At 37.5% G+C, this 22,544-nt stretch overlaps 1 protein-coding gene across 6 annotated transcripts in view; it reads right to left on the bottom strand.

Annotated features, from left to right (window-relative positions):
* Positions 1-22,544, bottom strand: part of Cntn4 (contactin 4) — a 1,002,315-nt gene that overhangs the window by 849,627 nt on the left and 130,144 nt on the right. For all 6 annotated transcript variants that reach the window (XM_040739337.1, XM_040739329.1, XM_040739331.1 and 3 more), the window contains exon 2: positions 5,272-5,415. In XM_040739337.1, the coding sequence (XP_040595271.1) occupies positions 5,272-5,297 (26 nt within the window). In that variant the 5' untranslated portion in view covers positions 5,298-5,415. The remainder of the gene's footprint in view (positions 1-5,271; positions 5,416-22,544) is intronic.

Raw genomic sequence — 22,544 nt, 5'->3', positions numbered from 1 at the left:
ATTAGCTATGATGTAACCCAAACCAAAGACATTTTACCATGCCTACATAAAAACACTCATAGTTTCATGAAGTAAACTATAATGGTGTTTAACAACACTGGACCTGTCATCCATCAATCATGATTCATTAGGGACTCATTAATAACTATCTTCCCCTTGTGAGTTATTAGATACTGAAGAAGTCTACGGGGTAGGACAATCATTGTCATCAGTTTTGTACCCTCATGTGATCCAACCAGGTGTCAATGGATAGTTCCAAAGCACAATCAAACAGATAGTCATGGTTATGTTCAGTATGTCACAAAACAAAAAGACATGATTGCTGGAAAAGAGAGAATTGACAGGATAGATAGGAGATAGGAAAGTTGTGGTTGAGAGAAATCAGAATGCATTGCACACCTGTGTGAAAGCAACAAAAAACACATTCAAGGAATGTTATTTTAAAAGACTGAGAAAAATTAGAAACAAGGATAGGATGGACTTGAAGACACAACTATGTCCAACCCTCCATTTTATACTTTTAAACAGCCATGGTGTTTTGAAATTGTTTAGTTACAGCTGAAATACAAATTTCCATATGTAAGTGCAGTAGCATTCCTTTAACATTCAATTACTGTAGAAAGGTGTTCTATTAGGAACTGGGATGAAATTCAAATACTCTTTTCATTCCTAATGAATCTCCCCTGCTTTGATTTGTGTACATCATTTTAGAATTTCACAAACCAGCTGTGAAATTGCTGATTTGTCTCCAGTGTGAATTTCTTTGTCAGGAAAGAAAATGCCTCTTTAAAAGAGTCCTCTTACTATGAAGAGAGAAGATATTTACATTCTTGCTCCAAACACACATACACACACACACAGGTCACTTCAAAGGGAAGCTACTTATTCCTTGAGAAAAAGGCAGGGCTGTCTGCAGAAACAGTTCTTTCAGCATTTGCTACGCACCCACCAATGTTAATGTTTGGCGCAGGCACCAAGAGAGGAGGTGAATGCTATCTATAAGAGACAGGCGAAGTTCATTCCTCAGAAACTCTTCAAACCTCAGACAGGGAAATTCCCCTGGCAGAATCTTTGTTTCTGTGAGACAAAACAAATCCATCCAACAAACGCATTTGATTCTTGCTTTATTTCGCTTTAAAATTCTACAACAATCAAAAACAGCACAATAACATGTTTTGAATGAGGCAGTGTTGAAAGGTAAGCATAGAAATGTACAGTATCATTAAAATAAGCAAAAAAGAGGGAGTCCAGCTTCAGGTGAGATTGGAAATCAGTGTGGCGATTCCTCAGGAAAATGGGAATTAATCTACCGCAAGACCCAGCAATTCCACTCTTAGGCATATATCCAAATGAGGCAAATTCATACAGCAAGGGCATCTGCTCCACTATGTTCATAGCAGCATTATTTGTAATAGCCAGAACCTGGAAGCAACCTAGATGCCCCTCAACTGAAGAGTGGATAGAGAAAATGTGGTACATTTACACAATGGAGTATTACTCAGCAGAAAAAAAAACAATGGACTCTTGAAATTCGCAGGTAAATGCATAGCACTGGAAGAAACCATCCTGAGTGAGGTAACCCAGTAGCAAAAAGACAAACATGGTATGTACTCACGCATATATGGATTTTAGACATGGATCAGGATAGTGCCAGTCTGCACTTCCACTGATAGAGAGTCTGGGAAACAGGAAAGAACCTAAAAGATATGCATATATGCATAGTACCCAAGAGAAGAGGATGGAGACAAGATCCTCTGAATTGATGGGGAGCACGGCGAGGGGTGGGGGGGAGTGGGAGCTGGGAAGAAGAGAAGGGGTGAAGAGGAAGAGAGTTGGTCATGGGGGAACAGGAAGTTGAGTGGGTGGGGGTAGAATAGGGGGAAGAGGGAATTATAGGATAGAAGACAAATCAGGCACCAGAGTGACCTCGAGTGATCTAAAGGGATAACACCAATTGGCAAGCAAAGCAATAGTGGAAAGACCACCTCGAATGCCCATCCCTGATAATGAACTTGATGTCTATAACCATCCGGGAGCCTTCATCCTGTGACTGATGGAAGCAGAGGCAAACATACAATTAATCACTGAACTGAACCCAAGGAACCCAGTGACAGAGAGAAAGGAGTGATGAGCAAATTGGCAAAGATTGGGCTGGCAAAACCAGCAGAGACAGCTGATCTGAACAGGGGAGAGCTCTTGGACCCCAGACCGACAGTGAGGAGGCCAGCATGGGACTGATCTGGACCCCCCAAATGTGAGTGTCAGCGAGAAGGCCTGGGCAACCTATGGGGCCCTGAGCTGTGGATCAGTGTCTATCCCTGGAATACAAACAGTCATCGTGTGCCTATAGCAGGAAGAGGGATGCTCTCTCAGCCTGGACTCTTAGGGGAGTGCCTGGACCCTACCCAGAGTGAAATGACAGACTCTAGATATCCCCTATGTGGAAGGATTTGGCAATAGGGTGGGAGGGTGGGGGGGAAGGGGAGTGCGGGAGGAGGGGAGGGAGAGGGAACTGGGATTGACATGTAAAACAAACTATTTAAAATTAAAATAAAAAATGATAAAAATAATAAGCAAAAAAAAAAGAGAAGCTGTTTCCCAGCAAATACTAGTCATTGACATATGGTATATGGGATCCTGAAAAACTGATTGGAGTTTTCCACAAAAATATTAACCTTATATGAATCCATACGAACTGACCATCTCCCTTTCAGCATGCTCACATTCTTATCCATCTGCCATCAAGGAAATCACATCAGATGGTCACCAGAGATGATGACTGAGATGAGCAGGATGGTTCACCAGAGATGAGAACCCCTCACCGAGACTGATGACTTGAGTGTGATCCCCGGTACCTACTCAGTAGAGGAGAGAACTGACTCCTGCAAGTTGTCCTCTGCATTCACACAGACATGCTGTCGCCAATGTACACACATACATGGCATCCACAAAATAACAACTAATAAATAAATACAGTGAAACTGTGTTAAAAATTTTTACAACAATCAATTGGATTTTGGTGCTGTTTGATTACATTTGAAAGTAAATGTATATATGTTGTTTATAATAATTTGAAACTCTTATGTAGTTCTGTCATTGGATTTACCACTGGAGAAACTATATCAAATAAACCCTTATACAAACAAATTAATGAATGGGCTGACAGCTACTCCAAATGCCAGCAACCTTTCCCTTCAAGTAGAATATCAACAAGGCTCCTTCTGAGAAAGCTCCATCCAATTTTCTGATATTTGTAAAATACTCAAAAGAGCAATACTGTATTTTACCAATGATTCAGTTTACATAGACGGCATTGTAATGTCTTCAACAGTACTTAATAAATGAAACAGTTACTATACGTATTACTATCACATTAGGATTTCTTGGCTTAGAAATATGTAACCCTCAACTACACATAAAAGCTCTGAAAGGAGAAAAACCTTCAGGGAAATCAAATTTTCATTTTGTTGAAATAAATTTGATTTTTTAGATGAATCACAGTGGTGTAAGAAGAAAACTTAAAAAGAAGTTTCAGAAGGAAAATGAATAATGGGAAATTCTTTTCTTATATGGTTTTCAAGGGTATTTCTTAAACTCCTGACCTTGACAAATATCACCTCTTGTGTACATTTTCCATTAATACTTATTTACTGTCTTGGTATTTCCACTCTGGAAAGAATTAGCCACATTGACTAGATATGGATAGTTCTTATGCATATGTGTTGGTCAAAATGTAGGATATATTTAAAACTCAAGATTATTATTATTACTGTTAGTTCTTCTACAAGAAAAGATCTTTAACTGTATCCATGGCTGCAGGAATAAAGAATGCATCTTTAAATTCACGCAGCAAATTTGGCCATTTCACTATTGCGGATAAGACTATAACACTTTGCAATCATGGGACCAACTTCTGTTATGGCAAAGCCTTGATCCATGAGATTAGAAAACACCATAACCAGTCATGTGGTCATGGCGCATGCCTTTTATCACAGCACTCAGGAGGCAGAGGCAGGTGGATCTCTGTGAGTTATAGACCACCCTGTTCTATAAGATCTACTTCCAAGACAGTCTCCAAAGTCACAGAGAAACCTATATCAAAAAACAAGAAAGAAAGAAAGAAAGAAAGAAAGAAAGAAAGAAAGAAAGAAAGAAAGAAAGAAAGAAAGAGGGAGGGAGGGAGGAAGGAACGAAGGAAGGAAGGAAGGAAGGAAGGGAGGGAGGGAAGGAAGGAAGGAAGGAATAGAAAACATCATAACCACTGTGGGCTGAATACTTTGTAGATTTTGTCTTCATGTATTTTCTCTCATAGCTGAATATAATCTCAACTAGTAAAGTACTAAAAAACTCGGGGGAAGAACAGCGGAGAGCAGTGTGAGAGATACCACAATAGAGGGAACCATTATAAGTTTGAGGAGAGTTCTGGCACTAGTGAGATTACCAGAGATCTACAAGAATGTTATGAACTGGCAAGTAAAGCAATAGTGGAGAGACTACCTTAAATGCCCATCCCTGATAATGAGTTTGAAGACTACCTTACATACCATCCTAGAACCTTTATCCAGTGACTAATGAAAGCAGAGGCAGACACCCACAGATAAACATTGAACTGAACTCCTGCAACCCAGTGACAGAGAGGGAGTAATGATGAGCACAGGGGTCAAGACCAGGCTGGTGAAACCTAAAGAAACTGCTGACCTGAACAAGGGGGAGCTCTTGGACTCCTGACTGATGGCTGGGAGGCCAGCATGGGACTGATCCAGACCCCCTTAATGTGGTTGTCAGCAAGGAGGCCTGGCCAATATATGGGGCCTTTGGCAGTAAATCAGTATTTATCCCTGGCATACAAATGGATTTTTGGTGCCCCTCCCACAATGAGGGATGTTCTCTCAGCCTCATTTGAGGGAGGGCCTAGGACATGTTCTGAAGTAAATGACAGACTCTGAATATCCCCATGGAGGGACTCACCTTCCCTGGGGAATGGAGTGGAGATTGAGTGGGAGGCTGGGTGGGTGGGGGAGGAAAGGACAGAGAGGGATCTGGGATTGACAGGTGAAGCAAGCTTGTTGCTAATTTAAATAAAAAAATAAGTATATGGAAGGGAAACTCCATGCAAGATAAAATAAACATAGAATGTCAAATACAATTCATCTCTGTCTTTCCCATTCATGAACCTCCACAACCTACCCAAGAGAAGAAACATACATTTCTCATGTTACACACAACAGCATCACATGGTTTATAAGAAAAGATCAAGTTGGTGAAACCTACCCTTTCTTTTCACCCAGAATCCACATGTACTGCTTCCTTCAGCTCAGTCTGAAGAACTTGATTCTCGGACACCAAGCTGCAGAAATTTCCAAGTGATCTCTAGCAGAATTTCCTCAGTGAGAAATCCTACAATGCCAAATGAATCTGGAAAAGAAAAAAAAAGAAAAGATGTTTTTAGTTTATGATGCAAATGAACTTGGGAATCAAAGGAGAAAATTATATAGAAAAGTTGTTTCAGTTGATGATACAGAGCAGAAAATGTAAGAAGTATTTTATTTATCTCTTTTACATTATTTCATATAATCCATGATGCATTTCCAACAAAGAAAATGGTATAGAGGAAGACCTGGAAATACACTTTGATTCCACATTGAAAGTGAAGAAGAAACATACAGGGAATGAGAAAAGTAAAAAATTCTTAATCTGACTGTGAGAAAAACAGAACATTTTTTCCATTTGGAGAGAAAAAACTGGTAGAAAGTACAAACAACAAGATTAGTGAGGTATGTCATGACGAGCACAGAAGATATGAGAGGGGAAAGTAAAGTGAAGAGGACACTATCTTTGGTACCTATTAGGCAAAAATAAAATCTCTTTCAACATGAGTCACTCACATGCTGATCCTCAGGCAGAGGTATCTGATGACTTCTGACAATAATGCAAACGGAAGATGCTCAGTCATTCTCAAAATACACCCTTCTGTCAAAAAATGAAACAACTGATTTCTACATGAGAGGGAGCTACTTCCCTGAATGGGGAGAACAATGAAGCAAGCCTGCCTGGCATTACTTCCTCCAGTCTATATAAATCCCAAACTGTTTGAAAGTGCAACTCCACAGCCTGGAATAGTTGGTACCCAGGCTTCCATGCCAGATGGTGAATGTAACAAATGAAATTCAAATAAAACTGCAGAAACTTCTTGAGAATAAGAAGCCCACAACTTTCTCTGTGCTCAATGCCCTGCCACCAAAACCCTTTAAGTTAATGTTAAAAAATGTGTCTTTGTTTTTTTTTCTTTTTCTAATTTAATGTGTATCATCATTGGTGTGGTATGGCATGCATGCGTTTGTATGCATGCTTGCATATGTACAGGCACATGGGTGTGTGGTTGTTCATGTGAAGACATAAGATTGGTATCAGGAATCATCTTTGATCACTTTTCCACCTTCTTCATTGAGGTTTAGTCTGCCAATCAAAGAGATTGCCCATATTGCTTAATCTCTTTAGTCAGTCTGTTCTGAGATTTTGGGGTCACCATATCCACTCAACATTTGCATGGGTTCCGAGGTTCTGAACTCCAGTCCTCACATGTGTGCAACAAATACTTGAACACTCACCCCTCATCACAGCCCCATAAAGTGCAATTTTTAAAGCAAGCATGACAGTGCCTGCCAGTAATCCCAGCATACAGAAGTCAGAGACAGGTAGATCACTACAAGATCAAGACCAACCTGGTCTACATAGCAAGGTCTTGTTTCAAGAAACAAACAAAACTATGCTATGCCATTCTAAACATTTTAGATAGGACTCAACTGGCAACAAGAGCAATAACATTAATTGTTTCATCAAGACATTGACACCTCATGAGGATTTGGGATTTTCTTTTGGTTCTTACTAAGGAAAGCCCAAATACATTCCTTTCTTAACTAGCTTACTTTTATCTTAGTTCACCAATATAAATTCTGTATAAATCTTCTAACTATGAATGATCTCTATGAATCAAAATATCACTAAAAAGGACATGGAGTAGTTTGAGGAAAGGGAAGGGGAAAGCAATATAAGTATATTATCATCTTAAAAAAGAATAATTTCAAAAATAATGCAGAAAATCATGTAGGGAACAATAGGAAGATTTTTCTGACTCCAAATAAGGTACAACAATTTTTTGGTAAATTCTTCCTAATTCTTCTTCATATGGTAGTGAACATGATGCAGAATGTTGAGTAAAGGAATGAGAACTCATGTCTGTGTGGGTAGTCTGAGCATCAGTCAATGTGATAGTCATGCTTGCTTAGGAATGCAAAAGCAGCAAGTTGAGAGCAAGAATCCACCTGAAGAGCACCTGGGGAATCTACCATAGCAGGGGCTGATTTAGACCTCATTTTGTCTGCAGCTTTCCATTCACTACTTGGGATATTTACTAGAGTTATTTTATATTGCACTTGGTTTCATTTTCTGTTTCTGTTGCTCTTTTTTGTTTGTTTTAAAACAGGGTCTCAATATGTGGCCCATGTTGTCCTGGAATAGCAACAGGTAGTGCAAGTAACTCCAGTTGTATGTGTCGGATTTTGTATACTCTTGATTTAATTATATTTTTCCTATGTTCTGCTTTTTATTGCTACTTGCTATTTTCATTTTTAAACCCTTTCTTTCTATATACTTAATAAACTCATTCATTTGAAACTTAAATTACAATTACTATAGAGTGTTCACAACTACTAAAATGTTGGTTTTATTCCGATGATACTCCTGCCTCAGTCACATAAGTATTGAGATTATGGGTTACACCACCATACTTGGTATAAACAAATAATTATTTAAAAATATCCAGAAAACCCTCCAAACTTCTCATTAGACTCATCTGCTTGTCTTCTGTGTACTCTACCAGCTAGTGAGAGTGTGGGCAACTAAAACCAACCCCTGATTTGTTGAAAACAGTATAGCCAGGTGTGGTGGCATACAGTTATCCCAGGACTTGGGAGGTGGAGGCAGGAGGATCACAGGTTTAAGTCCAGCTAGGACTGGGTAGCAAGATCCTGTCTCAGAAAATCAAAGGCTAGTGAGTGTATCTTAGTGTTAGAATGCTTGCCTAGTGAGTGCAAGGCCCTGAATTTGTTCCCAGCAACACACAAAGTATAGCCAAAATATAGCACCACCTAAAAGAATGCGTTTATTCCCCCCTCCTAAGTGACTCCAGAACCAAAACCTCATGAAGGAACCAGTGTGGAGGTGGTAAGACATGTTCTCTGCTCCCGCTCTTTCCTCTCTGGCAAGTGGTCCCCCAGGTCCCCCTGAGCCCTGCAGTTCCAGGCTACGGCAGCACTTCTGGATTTAAGGCTTAAGATCCCAGCACAGATTGTGTGTTCTGCTGAGACCCCTAGAGGAAATGAGCAAGGGATTGTAAGGGAAATTTCGCTTTTGGGCTGAGAGGTAATAGTTCCCAGAGTCCTGGAAGCCTAAGGTCTTGGTGGCTCAGGTCTCACCTCTCCACTGAGTCCCCCCCATAGGGTCAGCAAGCTCTGCTGGGGAAGGGATAGTCTGCAAATCCCCGATGCCAGTGCTCCATTACCCTGAGCCTGTGTGTGGTGCACTGAGGTTACGCTCATTGGGAGTGACGCTGTACTGTGAAGCGAGCTAGGTTTTTTCTGGTCTCCCTGGAACCCAGCTCCCTGCCTACGAGGAAGTGTGCAAACCCCTCTGCAGCCATGTCCACCAGAAGACAAGAAATGGAAGCTCTGCCCTTGTCATAATGTTTAATCACATAAATTAATTTATCTAATCACATAAATTATTTTTTATTCATCAGAAATAAAGGAATGACAAAAAATATTTAACAAGACAAACAAGAAAAAACAACAGCTCATAGAATGGGAAAATATATTCACAAACCCCACATCTGACAGAGGGTTGGTCTCCAAAATTAACAAAGAACTCAAGAAGCAAGTCTCCAGAAAACCAAAGGATCCAATTAAAATATGGGGTACAGAGCTAAATAGAGAATTATTAATAGAGGAGTCCAAAATGGTCAAGAGACACTTGAGAATGTGCTCAACATCTTTTACTATTAGGGAAATGCAAATCTAAACAACTCTTAGATACCATCTCACTCCTGTCAGAATGGCTAAAATCAAAAACACTAATGACAGTTTATGCTGTAGAGGATGTGGAGAAAGTAGTACACTCCTCCACTGCTGGTGGGAATGCCAACTTGTGCAGGCACTTTGGAGATCACTATGGAGTTTCCTCAGAAAAATGGAAATCGGTCTACCTCAAGATCCAGCAATTCCACTCTTAGGCATATACCCAAAAGATGTACCCTCATACAATAAGGACATCTGCTCAACCTTGTTCATAGCAGCATTATTTGCAATAGGCAGAACCTGGAAAGAACCTAGATGCCCCTCAACTGAAGGTGGTACATTACACAATGTATTATTACTCAGCAGAAAAAATGGAATCTTGAAATTTGCAGGCAAATGGATGGCACTAGAAGAAACTATCCTGAGTGAGGTAATCCAGTCACAAAAAGACAAACATGGTATGTACTCACTCATATATGGATTTTAGACTAGGAGGAGGGCATTGCCAGCCCACAATCCCACCGCCAGAGAGTCTGGTGTACAGGGAGGATCCTAAGAGAGATATGCATGATAACCTGGAGAAGGGTTATGGGGAGGGGGAGAAGGGGAGGGCAGAAGGAGATGGGAGAAAGAGAGGGAGAGAATAGAAGAAGAGAGGACGACACGGGAGAGCAGGAAGGTTGAACCAGGGTGAGAATAGAGGAGAAAAGGATGGAAGATACCATGAAAGAGGGAGCCAGTATAAGTTGGAAAAGAGATCTTGCATTAGTAAGATCTTCACAGATCTACAGGAATGACACAAACTGGCATTAAGGATACCTTAAATGCCCTCCCATGATGGTGAAAATGATGACTGCCTTCTATGCCATCCTAGAACTCTCATCTAGTGACTGATGGAGACAGAGGCAGACACCCACAGCTGTGAACCAAATTGAACTCCTGGAACCCACTTGCAAAGAGGAGTGATGACCAAGGGTATCGGGATCAGACTGGCGAGGCCCACAGGGGCAGGTGACCTAAACAAGGCACATCACATGGGCCCCAGACTGATGACAGACATCCTCCCACCAAACCTGGGTGATGGAGAGGAGGCATTGGCAATCTGTGGGACCTTGGAGAGTGGAGCAGTATTTATTCCTGGCATACAGAGGGACTCTGGGAGCCCATGCCAAATGTAGGGATGCTCTCTCAGCTTGGACACATGGGGAAGAACCTGGGCCATTCCCGGGATGATGTGATGGACTCTGGAAATGCCTCATGGAGGCCCTTGCCCTCCCTGGCAAGTGGAGTGGGTTGGAGTGAGGGTGAGGATTTGGGAGGATTGGGGAGTGGGGGAGGTGGGGAGGGAGAGGGAACTGAAAGTGACATGTGTAAAAAGTTAAATAAAAATATGGAAAAATATTTTAAAATAGATTCATTTTATTTTGTATATGATTATTTTTACCTACATATGTGTATGTGCTTATACCATGTACAGGCAATGCTCATGGAGATGTTTAATTTTCTGGAACTGGAATTATAGACTGTTATGAGCCACTATGTAGGTTCTCAAAAACAAATCTGAGCCCTTGTAAGAGAAACAAATGATCTTAAACACTGAGATAAATCACTATCCCTGTATATTCAAATATTAAGGAATATTTTAAAATCAGTGTATTATTGTTGATGTTCTGACATTTTAAAATATGGTTGGAGTGATGGCTCTATGGTTAAGACTGGTGGAGATGAATCCTTAGTACCCACAGGGCGAGCAGTGATCTCTGTTCTGTAAAATGGTTTGGGGACTATGGGATCACTGAGCCTTGTTTGTATAATTCAATAAAACTGGAGCATCAGGTTCTGGGAAAGACCCTGCCTCAAAGGAATAGGCAAAGAGTAACAGAACAATTAACATACAATAGTCTCTTCTTGCTTCCTCACGTCCATACAGACACACACATACACACACACACGAATAAATAAATCTTTAAAGTTTATTTATTTTATTTTACATCCTGGTGGTAGTTTCACATCCATCCTCTCCTCCCAGTTGCCCCTTTCCCATTTCTTCTTTCCCCCAGTATACAGCTCTTCCGTTTCCGTTTAGGAAAAGGCATGTCTCCCATGAGTATCTACCAAATATGGCATGTCAAGTTGCAGGAAGACTACACCTTCCCATTTATTAAAGCTGAGCAAGGCAACCGAGTATGAGGAAAAGGGTTCCAAAAGACAATAAAAGTATCAGAGACAGAGGAATGGATAAAGATATTACTCAGCTTTTAAAAACAAGGACACCAGTAAATTTGAAGGAAAATAGATGTAACTAACGCAGCCCACAAAGATAAACAAAAGCTGTAGAATAAAGGATAATTATGCTACACTCCACAGACCCAGAGAGACTAGGTAACAAGAAGTGTTGATGTGGAGAAACAGGAACTCCTTGGGAAGGGAAAATAGAAAAGACTATGTGAGTGGACTGAGGGTAGGTAGGGATAGGAACATGAACAATCAGTTTGGTGAGGCATGATGGGGAAAATATTGAAGGAGACTACTGAAAAGGGGGTGTATTTCATGGTCAGGTAAAACCTTGACACAAGGAAATCAGGCAAGAATGACCCAGTTGAGACCCCTAACAGTAGCATATTAGCAGCCTGAACTTGCTGACCATCTCCTGTGACCAGGCAATACTTCAAAACCAACCCAGCTTCATATCCTTCAGCCTACAATCTCTCCTGCCCATGGGATATTCTGGCATTGTTGCCTAGCTCAGTTGTCATCAGAAAGGCTCCATTCAGCAACAGATAGAAACAGAGTCAGACCAACAGCCAATCATTAGGTGGAGCTCAGGGAACCCTTCACAATTTCAAAATCATTTGCATACTAACAATCTTAATTCCATGAGGGGGAATTCTTAACCATGGGCAATTTTGTATTCTCTAGAATGTAAAACATTTGGTGTACCTAAAATACTTGTTTGTCATACAAAATATGTTTTATATATTGAATGAATGATAGGCTTTTGATGAAAGAAGTTGAAAGCAATTTATCTTATTGGTAGCAGGTTCACAAATGTTAGAAATTCAATATAAAACAAATAGGCACATGTGTGAGTCCTAAACAGATAGAAAAACTCTCTGGTTGTTCTGTCATACAATATTTTATCCTAAAATAAATTATTTCATCCAATAACTTCCTAGGGTTCCCTATAACTTATTTGGAAGTAACTTTTTAATACTTACTGGAAGAAAAAGAACTCCCTGCTAATATTCAATGAAGACACTTAGAAATATCAAAAAGTAATAAGACATTATCAACTATGCAAAAATAATTGAAAATGTTGAATTAATAAGTCTTGGCACATATGATCAAACTGACTTCATTAAAGACAAGATTAGCAATTGAAAGTTACATTCTACTTCAAGAAAATACTCTAATTATTCAAATTTAAATGAACAGAGGTCTTTGGGAGTGGATTTATCAGATAAGAGATAAAGAAAATTCTGGACACACAAATCAGGTGGTAGAATGATGGTTATTTTGCTTTTTGTGAACTAAAACAATTTATTGTAGCTATTTAATATCTCTGGTTGGGTCTCAAAACTTAAGCCATCAACTGCTATTGAAATGTGTGTGTGTGTGTGTGTGTGTGTGTGTGTGTGTGTGTGTGCGCGTGCACATGAGTGTGTGTGTTTATGCAGTATTTTATATGAACAATAAAACAGTTTACTATATATGAGAGCAGGAAACTTAATACAATGACAAGTGAAGTTGGTTCATCAATGACACTCTACAAAGTAGACTGAAAAAAAAAGTTACCTAGGTTACTGCGTAATTTAAATGAAAAAAATGCATCTAGTCATTCCAAACTCTAAGGATGCTCTATATATTCTAAATTACTTAAAAGTCATTTATACATCTCAGAGTAATTGTCCCAATACATACTTCATTTTCTTTTAGATAGCATCTGTTCTTCTCTTGTGACTATAATAACCTCCAATGGAAATGTATTTCAAAGAGAAGCTAAGTGTTATTTTAAAAGAAGGAAGCAGGTAGAAAACATTACTTGGGTCAATATTGCTTTCTAATTATGTTCAGCAAATGCCCGGATGACTTAGTCAGAAACCAATATTCTATAGTGCTCAGAAGTCAAATTACTTGATTATCAAATGTGACTCTCAGGGGAATATACATTTTAGAATCATAAGTATTTATATGGCTTTTCTTAGTATTTACATTTTTTATAGATGGGATTCTAAACATTAGCTTGTAAAATGCACAGTGTCTAGCCAAAACTGTGCAATACTCCATTGTAAAGTTCAAGTGTTAAAATTGAAGTGATTGTTTATGAACCTCATATTATTAGAACTGCTATTCTTTCACTTCCAAAGAACCCGTTTTAATGACTTATTTTTCTTACCTTGTTCACTTTTATGTAATATGGTTCATATAGTTCATACAAAGACTAAATAAGTGAGCGAAAAGGGGAAGGTGTTTTATTTCATATAATTAATATACAATTTTATAAGATTTGGGAGAAAGATACATTTAAGACACATTTAAAAAGTATTTACTAATAAGGTAATAATATCATAGAAGACATATAAAATGAAATAAATATTAATTTAAATTTTTAGTAGAAAAACATTTGAAAATAGCTTTATTTTTACTGAAATTATCACATTAAGTTGTAACAAAGATTGTAAAAAATATATTTTGTCATTCAATCATGTTAGAGAAGAAAAAATTCAATCATTTCAATAGAGACTCATTTAATAGTTGTGTCTTCATTCATGAAATTGATGCATCTCCAACCTCTTACTGTATACCAAGTAATATCACTATCCCTGTAAATATAAATGAAGACATGGTGAAATATTCCTAGCCAGATCATTCCCAGTCACTTATATCCATAACTGACTTTAAGTAATTTGTATTAAATAAAGTGAGATGAGTTTTTATAAGGTTTATTTAATTTGTAATTATGGGTAGGATATGGGTGTGGGTTTGTGTTCATGTGACTGAAGGTGTGCTTCAGAGTCCAGAGGAGAGACAGCATCAGCACCCCTAGAGCAGGAGTTACAGGCATCTGTGTGCCACCTGACTTGGGTACTGGAAACAGCATGCTGCAAAAGCTGTTTATACTTTTTTTTTTTTGGTTTTTCGGGACAGGGTTTCTCTGTATTGTTTTGGAAGCTGTCCTGGAACTCGCTCTGTAGACCAGGCTGGCCTCGAACTCACGGAGATCTGCCCACCTCTGCCTCCCGAGGGCTGGGATTAAAGGCGTGCGCCACCAACGCCCAGCCTGCTGTTTATACTTTTGATCACTGAACAGTCTCCCCAACACTATTTTTGCTTGTAATTATACAAAATACATTGTTTGAAAATAAATACATCAACCAGATGACAGTTTGAAAGGGGAAAATGGCCTCTCTTTTTAATATTTATGCAATATAGTGGCGTTTCTGTGAAGCTACCAAATTCATATTTATTATAACCCTTGCTAGACAAGGAACAAAAAAAGTACAGATACTGAAAACATCATACGTGATGAACTAAAAACAAATAATAATACTAAATGAACTTGAAAAGGAGGTCCAGGGTTAGGGTTTGAGTTTCATGGTAGAGCTCCCATATAGCACAGTCAAGGCCAAGGATTCAAGACTCAGTGCCACAAAAACCATTCAGATAAGCATGGACAATGTATTTTTGAAATATGTCTCCACTAAGAACTCCCTCACTGTTTTATAACTAAGTTAAATTAACTAATAATATCTCACTTCCTTGCTATTCAAGGACCTCTAAATGTAGCACAGCAACAAACTGATTGAGTGCAGTGAAGAATGAATTCCTGCCTTTCATCTTTTTTGAAAAATCTCATCGATGGCTTTGATTGTACAAATGTGTGAGCTATATTTAATGTTACAGCCTTGGAAGTTTATCTTTTCTTCCTAAACTCTGCCAGTTAGAGAGTACACACACACACACACACACACACACACACACACACACACACACACACACACACAGACACATACATACACACACACAAAAGAAAATCAGAACAAAGGAAAGATATCTAATAGATACCCACACATTCACTTGATACCCTCTTAATGTTTCTGTTGTTATTGAGCAATACTTTGAGACTATAATGCTAGTGGCTTATATTAGCATTCCTGGAGCAAATGTTTAATATCCTAGGTGGCCATGCTCAACTTCCCAAATGTTAATTGATTCTATTACAAATTGCTTGTGGCACATCCAAGGTGTAAGAGGAGTTAGCACCAAGTTTATAGGACAGCAATTGCATTATAAAAATGGGCCCAGAAAGTCTCTATTCATCTAGCTTTTTTTCTGTATTAAGAAGTAAGATTTTTAGTGGTTTTCAAAATATCTTGTTATACTTCGTAGATAAGCAACAATAATATTAACATTATAATGTAGACAAGCTTTTGCTTTAATAAAAAAGGAAAAAAATTGGGCTTCATTTTAAATGATTCCATTAAAATAATCTCTTATTTTATTAACAGAGCAAAAACATTGGAAACTTCTATTCTAAAGTACTAGGAAATATACTGATCATTAAAAGTTAAACTCTGAATCCATGATTACTGTGTACTTTTGCTTTCATTTAGGATCTGGCAGGGTTATAATTTCTGCCCTACTTATATTGTATTGGATGATGAAATTGGATGCAGTATATGTTCATCCCAGGCTCAGTTTCTCACACTGAGATATACCTGTATCTTGATATAAATTACAGTATATTTAAATTACTTAAGTGATAATTTTATTATATATCTATTATATATATAATATATTGGCAAGATGACCAAAAAATCAATAAGCACTACTAATGACACAATGTAGATTTTCTCATTATCAAGATTTACATGAATTTGGTTGTCTCTGTTTCCCACCATTGAGATCATTCTGAAGTATAAACTCAAAACTACAAGGAGAGCAGAAATATAAAATAAGGATAAGGAAAATTATTAATGGTGTAATATTAGTGTTCTGTGGAAGCTACAACTGTGAAATAGACCCCAAGATTCCTGCCAGTTTGACAGTTTGATTTTACTGAGCTGTTGCCTCTGACTAACTCAGATTTCGCTTCTAGGAACTGGCTACATGGCATAGATAATTTGTGACACTGAGGACTGAAAAGTGAGATGCTCCTGATTGATTGTGATCTAGTTAGACGAACCCTTAAACGAGGATTCTCATACTCTTGAAGATAGCATATCAAACTGTGTTTTCTCCTACACTGAAGAATTGCAACAAAGAAATGTACCAACCTTATGGAAGGGCCATAAGAATTGAGCAGCCTCTAGGTGCCAATAAAGTCTGACCTTGATTGGCAAGGACATATCACCTTCCCCCAACCCCAATCACCAAGAAATGAATGATTCTAACAAGCTGTGGGAAACTGAAGATAGTTTGACGAGTTTGGCGTAGTCAAATAGAGCTTTCCCATAGGAAAAACAAGTTCATTTTAAATTTAGCATCGGGAAACACTGAGTAGATGACCTATACGCAAGAGTAATTCTAAAATTTAATTGTAAATATTGAAACCCTTCTGTTTGTAGTAGCCTATTACAAAGCAATAACTTACTAAAGTAGAACGAGTATCACTTATTCACTTTGTCAGATATTGTGCTAGGATTTATATATTATTTCCTATTTATTCTTCAGACTGTACTGATAAGACGAATATTATTTTTCTGTGTGTATGTATGTGTAGTATTTGAGTGTATTTCTGTGTGCTGTATGAGTGCATGGTGCATGAGCAAATGAAGGCCAGTAGCTGACCTTAAGTAATGACCTATCAATAATTTTTTTTTGACAAAGAGCCTCTTTGAGCTCAGTTCTCAGATATTTAGAGTAGGTGACCAACAAGTTCCAGAGAGATGATTGTCTTTGCTTTTCAAACTGTATTCCAGGTAGGTATCTGCACATTCAGCTTTTCAAGACAAATACTGTTGTCAACTATTATCATATTTTATATGTGAAGTAGAGACTAAGGTAAACAATAGGAAAATAAGAATGATTGATGAAAATTTTGATCTTTATTCAACTGTAGAATTGATATTCTTAAACATGTTATTGTACTCCCCCTTGGAGAAATAACCATCATCCCTCAATTCAGAAACTTGTGTTCAAGTATTTGATTATGAATTACCTATGTATTCAAGACAAAATATCAAATCTTTCCACCTGGGACAGAAACTTGCATTTAAATCTCCCTTCCTAAGTTATTAAATGAATAAGTATCATATCCTCCTAGATACCCCCAATTAAGGTTCTTACATGAGATATATTCCTTATACTTTTAATTGACCACTATAAATGATATAGCCATATGTAAAAAGTGAAATTACAAAGGCAAATTATATATTTTAGTTGACAAAGTAAGTCCATTTTTCTATGTGTAGACAAGACATTTTGAAAATAACAATATTTTAGTCCAATCTACAAAGTACTAGAAAGGGATTAGAAAATACTAAGAGTTAGCTTATTTTAAAATCCATCCATCTACTGCCTTAAATCCATTTCTGGCACACATCCCAGCCAACGCGGGAATTGAAAATTATTCAAAATCTGTCTGCAGGGATCTTGAAAGGAATCTAAAAGTGGGGCTCAATAAGAACACTCATTATGTACGGGATAAGTCGTAATACTACTCTTCAGATCTTCCAAAGAAAATATCTGTAGCAAGGGCACACTGTGGTACTAGGGCAGGGAGGTAAAACCATGATGGGATGGAGCAACAGCAGCTCCCTGCTTTATATTCTGAGGAGGAAAGTTCTTTGCAGCTTATTTCTTTTCAGCTCATTGAATTTCAACTGCATGTTTTAGTAAGGTCCCCCTTTTCTCAGTGCTCTCAATTCTTTGTTCAACCTATGCTCTGTCAAATGTTTCTCCTAAACCTCAACAGGTATATGAACTGAACTTTCTCTGACCTTCATGAACTGGATGATTTTGTCTCAAAAATGTGTTTTATAACCCCAAATAAATAAGTCTGTTTTCCTTACTTATCTGCTATCTTTTGCAAGCTCTAACCTGGAAAATATGCTTACTTGATAGGATGAAGGTCAAATAGAACAGGCATATCCTCTGATCTCAGTAGCATCAAGATTATTTTCACATGGCTGACTATATGTGACCCCATATACTGTATGTCTGTTGGATGTAATACAGTATGCTTATTGTGATTTGATTTTTGTTTTTCATTTTACTCTTTTTCTCTTACAATATAGCCCATCCAGCTCAATAAATAACAATAAGTGTCAGTAGCTCATTTTGTCTTGGGTATTAAAACCTTCTACAATGTTAAAGGTAGTTCCCTTAACACCGGCATAGCCTTTGTTTTCAGCAGCAACTTCCAGGCACATTAGTTAACACCTTGTGTATTTGGAGCATACAAGGGAATTCCTTCATCATCTGTAGCTCTTCTCATTGATAAACTAAGTCACTGTTCAATAACATTCCCAAAACTTCTTTGTGTTTTACCACTCCAAACCAAGACATATAAATAGGCTACAATGTGCTATTTTATGTTGTCAGGAGAATACACATTTGTTCTATTACTTTAAGGCGCTTTTCCTTTTACCAATCCACTGAGTGGCTATTTTCATTGTTACCCTAAGAGAGTGTTCAAGCTTATTGTCCAGATTCTAGATATGATGAATGGCAAAGGCAAAATCATATTTGTTAAGGAAACAGCCCATATAAAGCTTGTGGAACTTTGATTGATCATGTTTACCCAATGGATACAAATATTATTGGCCTTTAAAATGTATTTGGGGGTAGTTAGGTTTTGTTTTCTTTTACTCTTTGAAAATGGCTGTTTCTCACCAGCTTACATGAAACACTTGTATTAATCAGCAGTTACTGGTGACATGAAAACAGAATTGGTTGCTTTTTTCTAGAATATGATAGGATATAAAGAGGCATACTCAACTGTAAACCTGCAATAAATGATGTCCTTTTTATGGCTGCTTGTTTACTGAATTATTTATATATTCACACACAAAAAATGGGTAAATAAACTAAAATGCTTGACTTTAACATGAGAGTCAAACATTATAGGCTCTTTTTTATCTTGAGTACATTACATAGTCCTTTATGAGTAAATCTAAGACCCATGCAGATATAAAACAATTAACTATTACTTAGTGGGTGTCTATCAGTCTAAGACAAAGAACATGCGCAGATGAGCAGTTTTCAGCACTGAAATCTTCAGTCCTTCTTATTGCTTCCACCCCAATGCATGAAGATAGACATTGAAGAAGGCACATATCACATCCCAGGTTGTTATGCGTACCATCCCGACTGGGAGGCAGTAGATACAGGTAAGTATGGTGAATCTTCTAAAAATGAAGATAGTAAAGGATCTTTGTACAGATGGTGACGGAGTAGAGATATATATCACTGGAGAAAAAAATATTCAGATTTTTGTTGGGAAGAACAATGAAGGAAAGGGAGAAAGTGTAAAAGTATCAAGGAATAGAAGACAACATTAATTATCACTTGACAACATCCTTTGAAAGCATTAAGACATCACATCTTCTAAAACAATGTTTTCTGCCACATCATGAATAGACATGGGTTCCTTTTTGTCCATCAAATACAACTTATCATAAGATAACACTGAAAAGCTCAGAATGACTGTCATAGCTCAGGTAACATAAATGAAACACTTGGCATCATTTATTCCACGGTTAAGTTTTAAAGCCACTTTATCACAGGGAATACAGTCTTTAGCAATTTCCTTTATAATCTAAAAGGATTTTTAATATGACAAGAAACTTCCAAACCCAGACTACAACTCAGCTTAAGTAGAAAAATAGCAATTTCCCCTGTAAAACTGATTTCAAAACTATCATCATCCATCACCATCATCATCAGTCACATGGGGCAGCTGCGTTGGCTACATTATTTTAAGTACATATTTGACTAGATGACAGCCTAACCTTCTTGGGGAAGCAGAGTCATCCTTGATTACACATCAGCCAAGCATAGAGGAAACACACGTACTATAAGATAGAAACAGGCTTTTGTCTGATTTCATAAATGCACAATGGCATGTAATGATTTAATAGGTGCTGTTTTTTTTTCTTTTGGGATTAAACAGTTCATACAGCCAGTGAAGACTGCAAGGGTCATTGCAGTCACTACATTAACATGGACTTACTAACATAACTTACTGCATGTTTGACAGGTAGAACACCCCAAAGAAACTAATTCCTGTGTGAATTCTGTAATCAACTGGCATATGTTTTATATGTAATTACCCCACTCATTCCCCACATGATGCTGGAACTTAACTAACCTCTTGGTGCTGACATCCATTTCTCAATTTCTCAAGACTTTTATATATCCATGTGTACATTCACACCTCTCACTCCACTTTCAGTGAATAGCTTCACCACCCCTTAGGTCCATATGCCAGCCATACTTTACATAGAAATGCAATTTCTTTCCATTCCAGGAAGCTTGCAATGTATTACTTAGAGACAAATATTTTCGCCTCTTCTGACTTCCTATCAGTCTTTGTCTGTTTCTTTTAGTAAAGCAGTATGTGTTCCACTTGTGTTCAATTCATTAAATGGTATCCATTCATTTTGAAAGTCAAAAAGTTGTGACACGTCATAAAAATCTTAAAATTTTATTGCATAACACTGTAATGTTTATAAATATTTGTAGGTGATGGAAGCATATCACTCATACTTATTATGCTGGCTCATAGGTGAATACATCATGTCAAAGATGTTTTTTCCATTATTCTAAGTTTCAGTATAGGGTAGGATAAATGGGATCTCACAACCTTTTGTAATCTAAGAAGCAGGGGATCTGATGTCTTCTTCTGACCTCTGAACACACCAGTGGCACACATGGTGCACATACATATGTGTAGGTAAAACACACACACATGAAATAAAATAAATAAATCTAAAAAATTTAAACAAAATTATGTATAAATAATTTGGATTTCTAGAGAAAGAATCTGTAAGGATAAAACCAGAAGAAACATGGTAATGCGTGTCTTTGAAATAATCCATTGAATCAACTTAGATAATATGTTCAGTTATGACTGCCTGCTTTAAAAAAATGAGCATATGAATTGCTCTCACACACTAATGCTTTCACTTTCTCATCCAAACAGTTCTGCACTCAGCCTAGAAACCAAGTGTGTCAAGGAATCACTTTATTCACAATACTCAGGACACTCATATGGATGAGTTCCTGACCTCCACTCCCACAAATTTGGATCATTTAAAACACAGCTATATTTCTAGGATTTTTTATTCTTGACTATCAATTTATTAATGTGTGCATCACTGGTAATTCTTGAAAAGTGCAACCATTTGTAAAATAGAGAATAATAGAACACATTGGAAAAAATCTATTTATGAATGTCACTTATTTAAAATATTAAACAGTAGTTTTGTGATTAAAAAGAAGTTAATGACAAGAAAAAAAGAGAAACACTGTCTTTCTTAAATGTCGCCTTTCAGAATAAGGGGTCTGGAGATGTTTTTATCATTATTTCCTTAACTGCTACAATACTGTCCAGATTACAAATATATGAATAAGTAAATGTTTGAATGACTATAGCCTCTTTACTACATCTTGAAGGTACCATGTCAAATATTTTAAGGGGGAATGTGGTTACAAATGAGAATTCTGAGATACGGTACTAAATTGTGGGATAAATGTGAAGAAATTAAACCAATGGTGCTAAAGCAAATCTTATAAAATATATACTACTTGAGTTCATGTACTATTGAGTCATTGAATAATATGAAATATCAGTGTAAGTGATCCAGATTACTTATACAAGAGTTACATGACCAGTGAAATTCCATGAAGAAGATGAGACATTAAATTATAAAAACTTCATCATAAGATACTTTTCAAAAGAGAAAATATGTGCATTAATTATATCTTCTTACATTAAAATTGTAAGAGTTTTAAAAGCATGTACCTGCTACAACTTCAATGCTCAGTGTTTGAGGAAAAGCCACAGCAGTCACAATGCAATGTGCACTGTCAGGAAATTAATTAGAGGAAGGGCAATCATCCTCACAGTGTGTACACATCATCATTGCTGTTTTGAAAATAAGAAACATCACTAGGGCCCACATGAATTGTAAAATATCCCCGTCTTCCGTGTTCCACTCCTCTCCTTGTTGTCACAGCCAATTGGCACCATGAAGCTACTCATAAAGTGTTAAAGAGTCTTGAATATTGCAACAAATGTGTCTGTTTTGACAAAGCACCATTCCTGAAATAAATATGGGACATTCCCATTCTATTTCTTCCCTAAGTAACAAATAAAAGATTATCTTTTATGATGTAAATACTTGTAAAAAATGTCCCATGCAATTATGGCTATCAAATGATGTGTGAGGACTAGACTTTGCCTGCCACACTAAGAATACTTATATTTAAAACACTGGTGGGTTTCTTTAAATTCCAAGTTGATAC

The sequence above is a fragment of the Mesocricetus auratus genome, unplaced genomic scaffold, assembly GCF_017639785.1.
Source record: "Mesocricetus auratus isolate SY011 unplaced genomic scaffold, BCM_Maur_2.0 Super-Scaffold_100676, whole genome shotgun sequence".
In the NCBI taxonomy this organism is placed as follows: domain Eukaryota; kingdom Metazoa; phylum Chordata; class Mammalia; order Rodentia; family Cricetidae; genus Mesocricetus; species Mesocricetus auratus.
The sequence above is the reverse complement of the archived record's forward strand: the minus strand, read 5'-3'. Positions and strand labels throughout refer to the sequence as shown.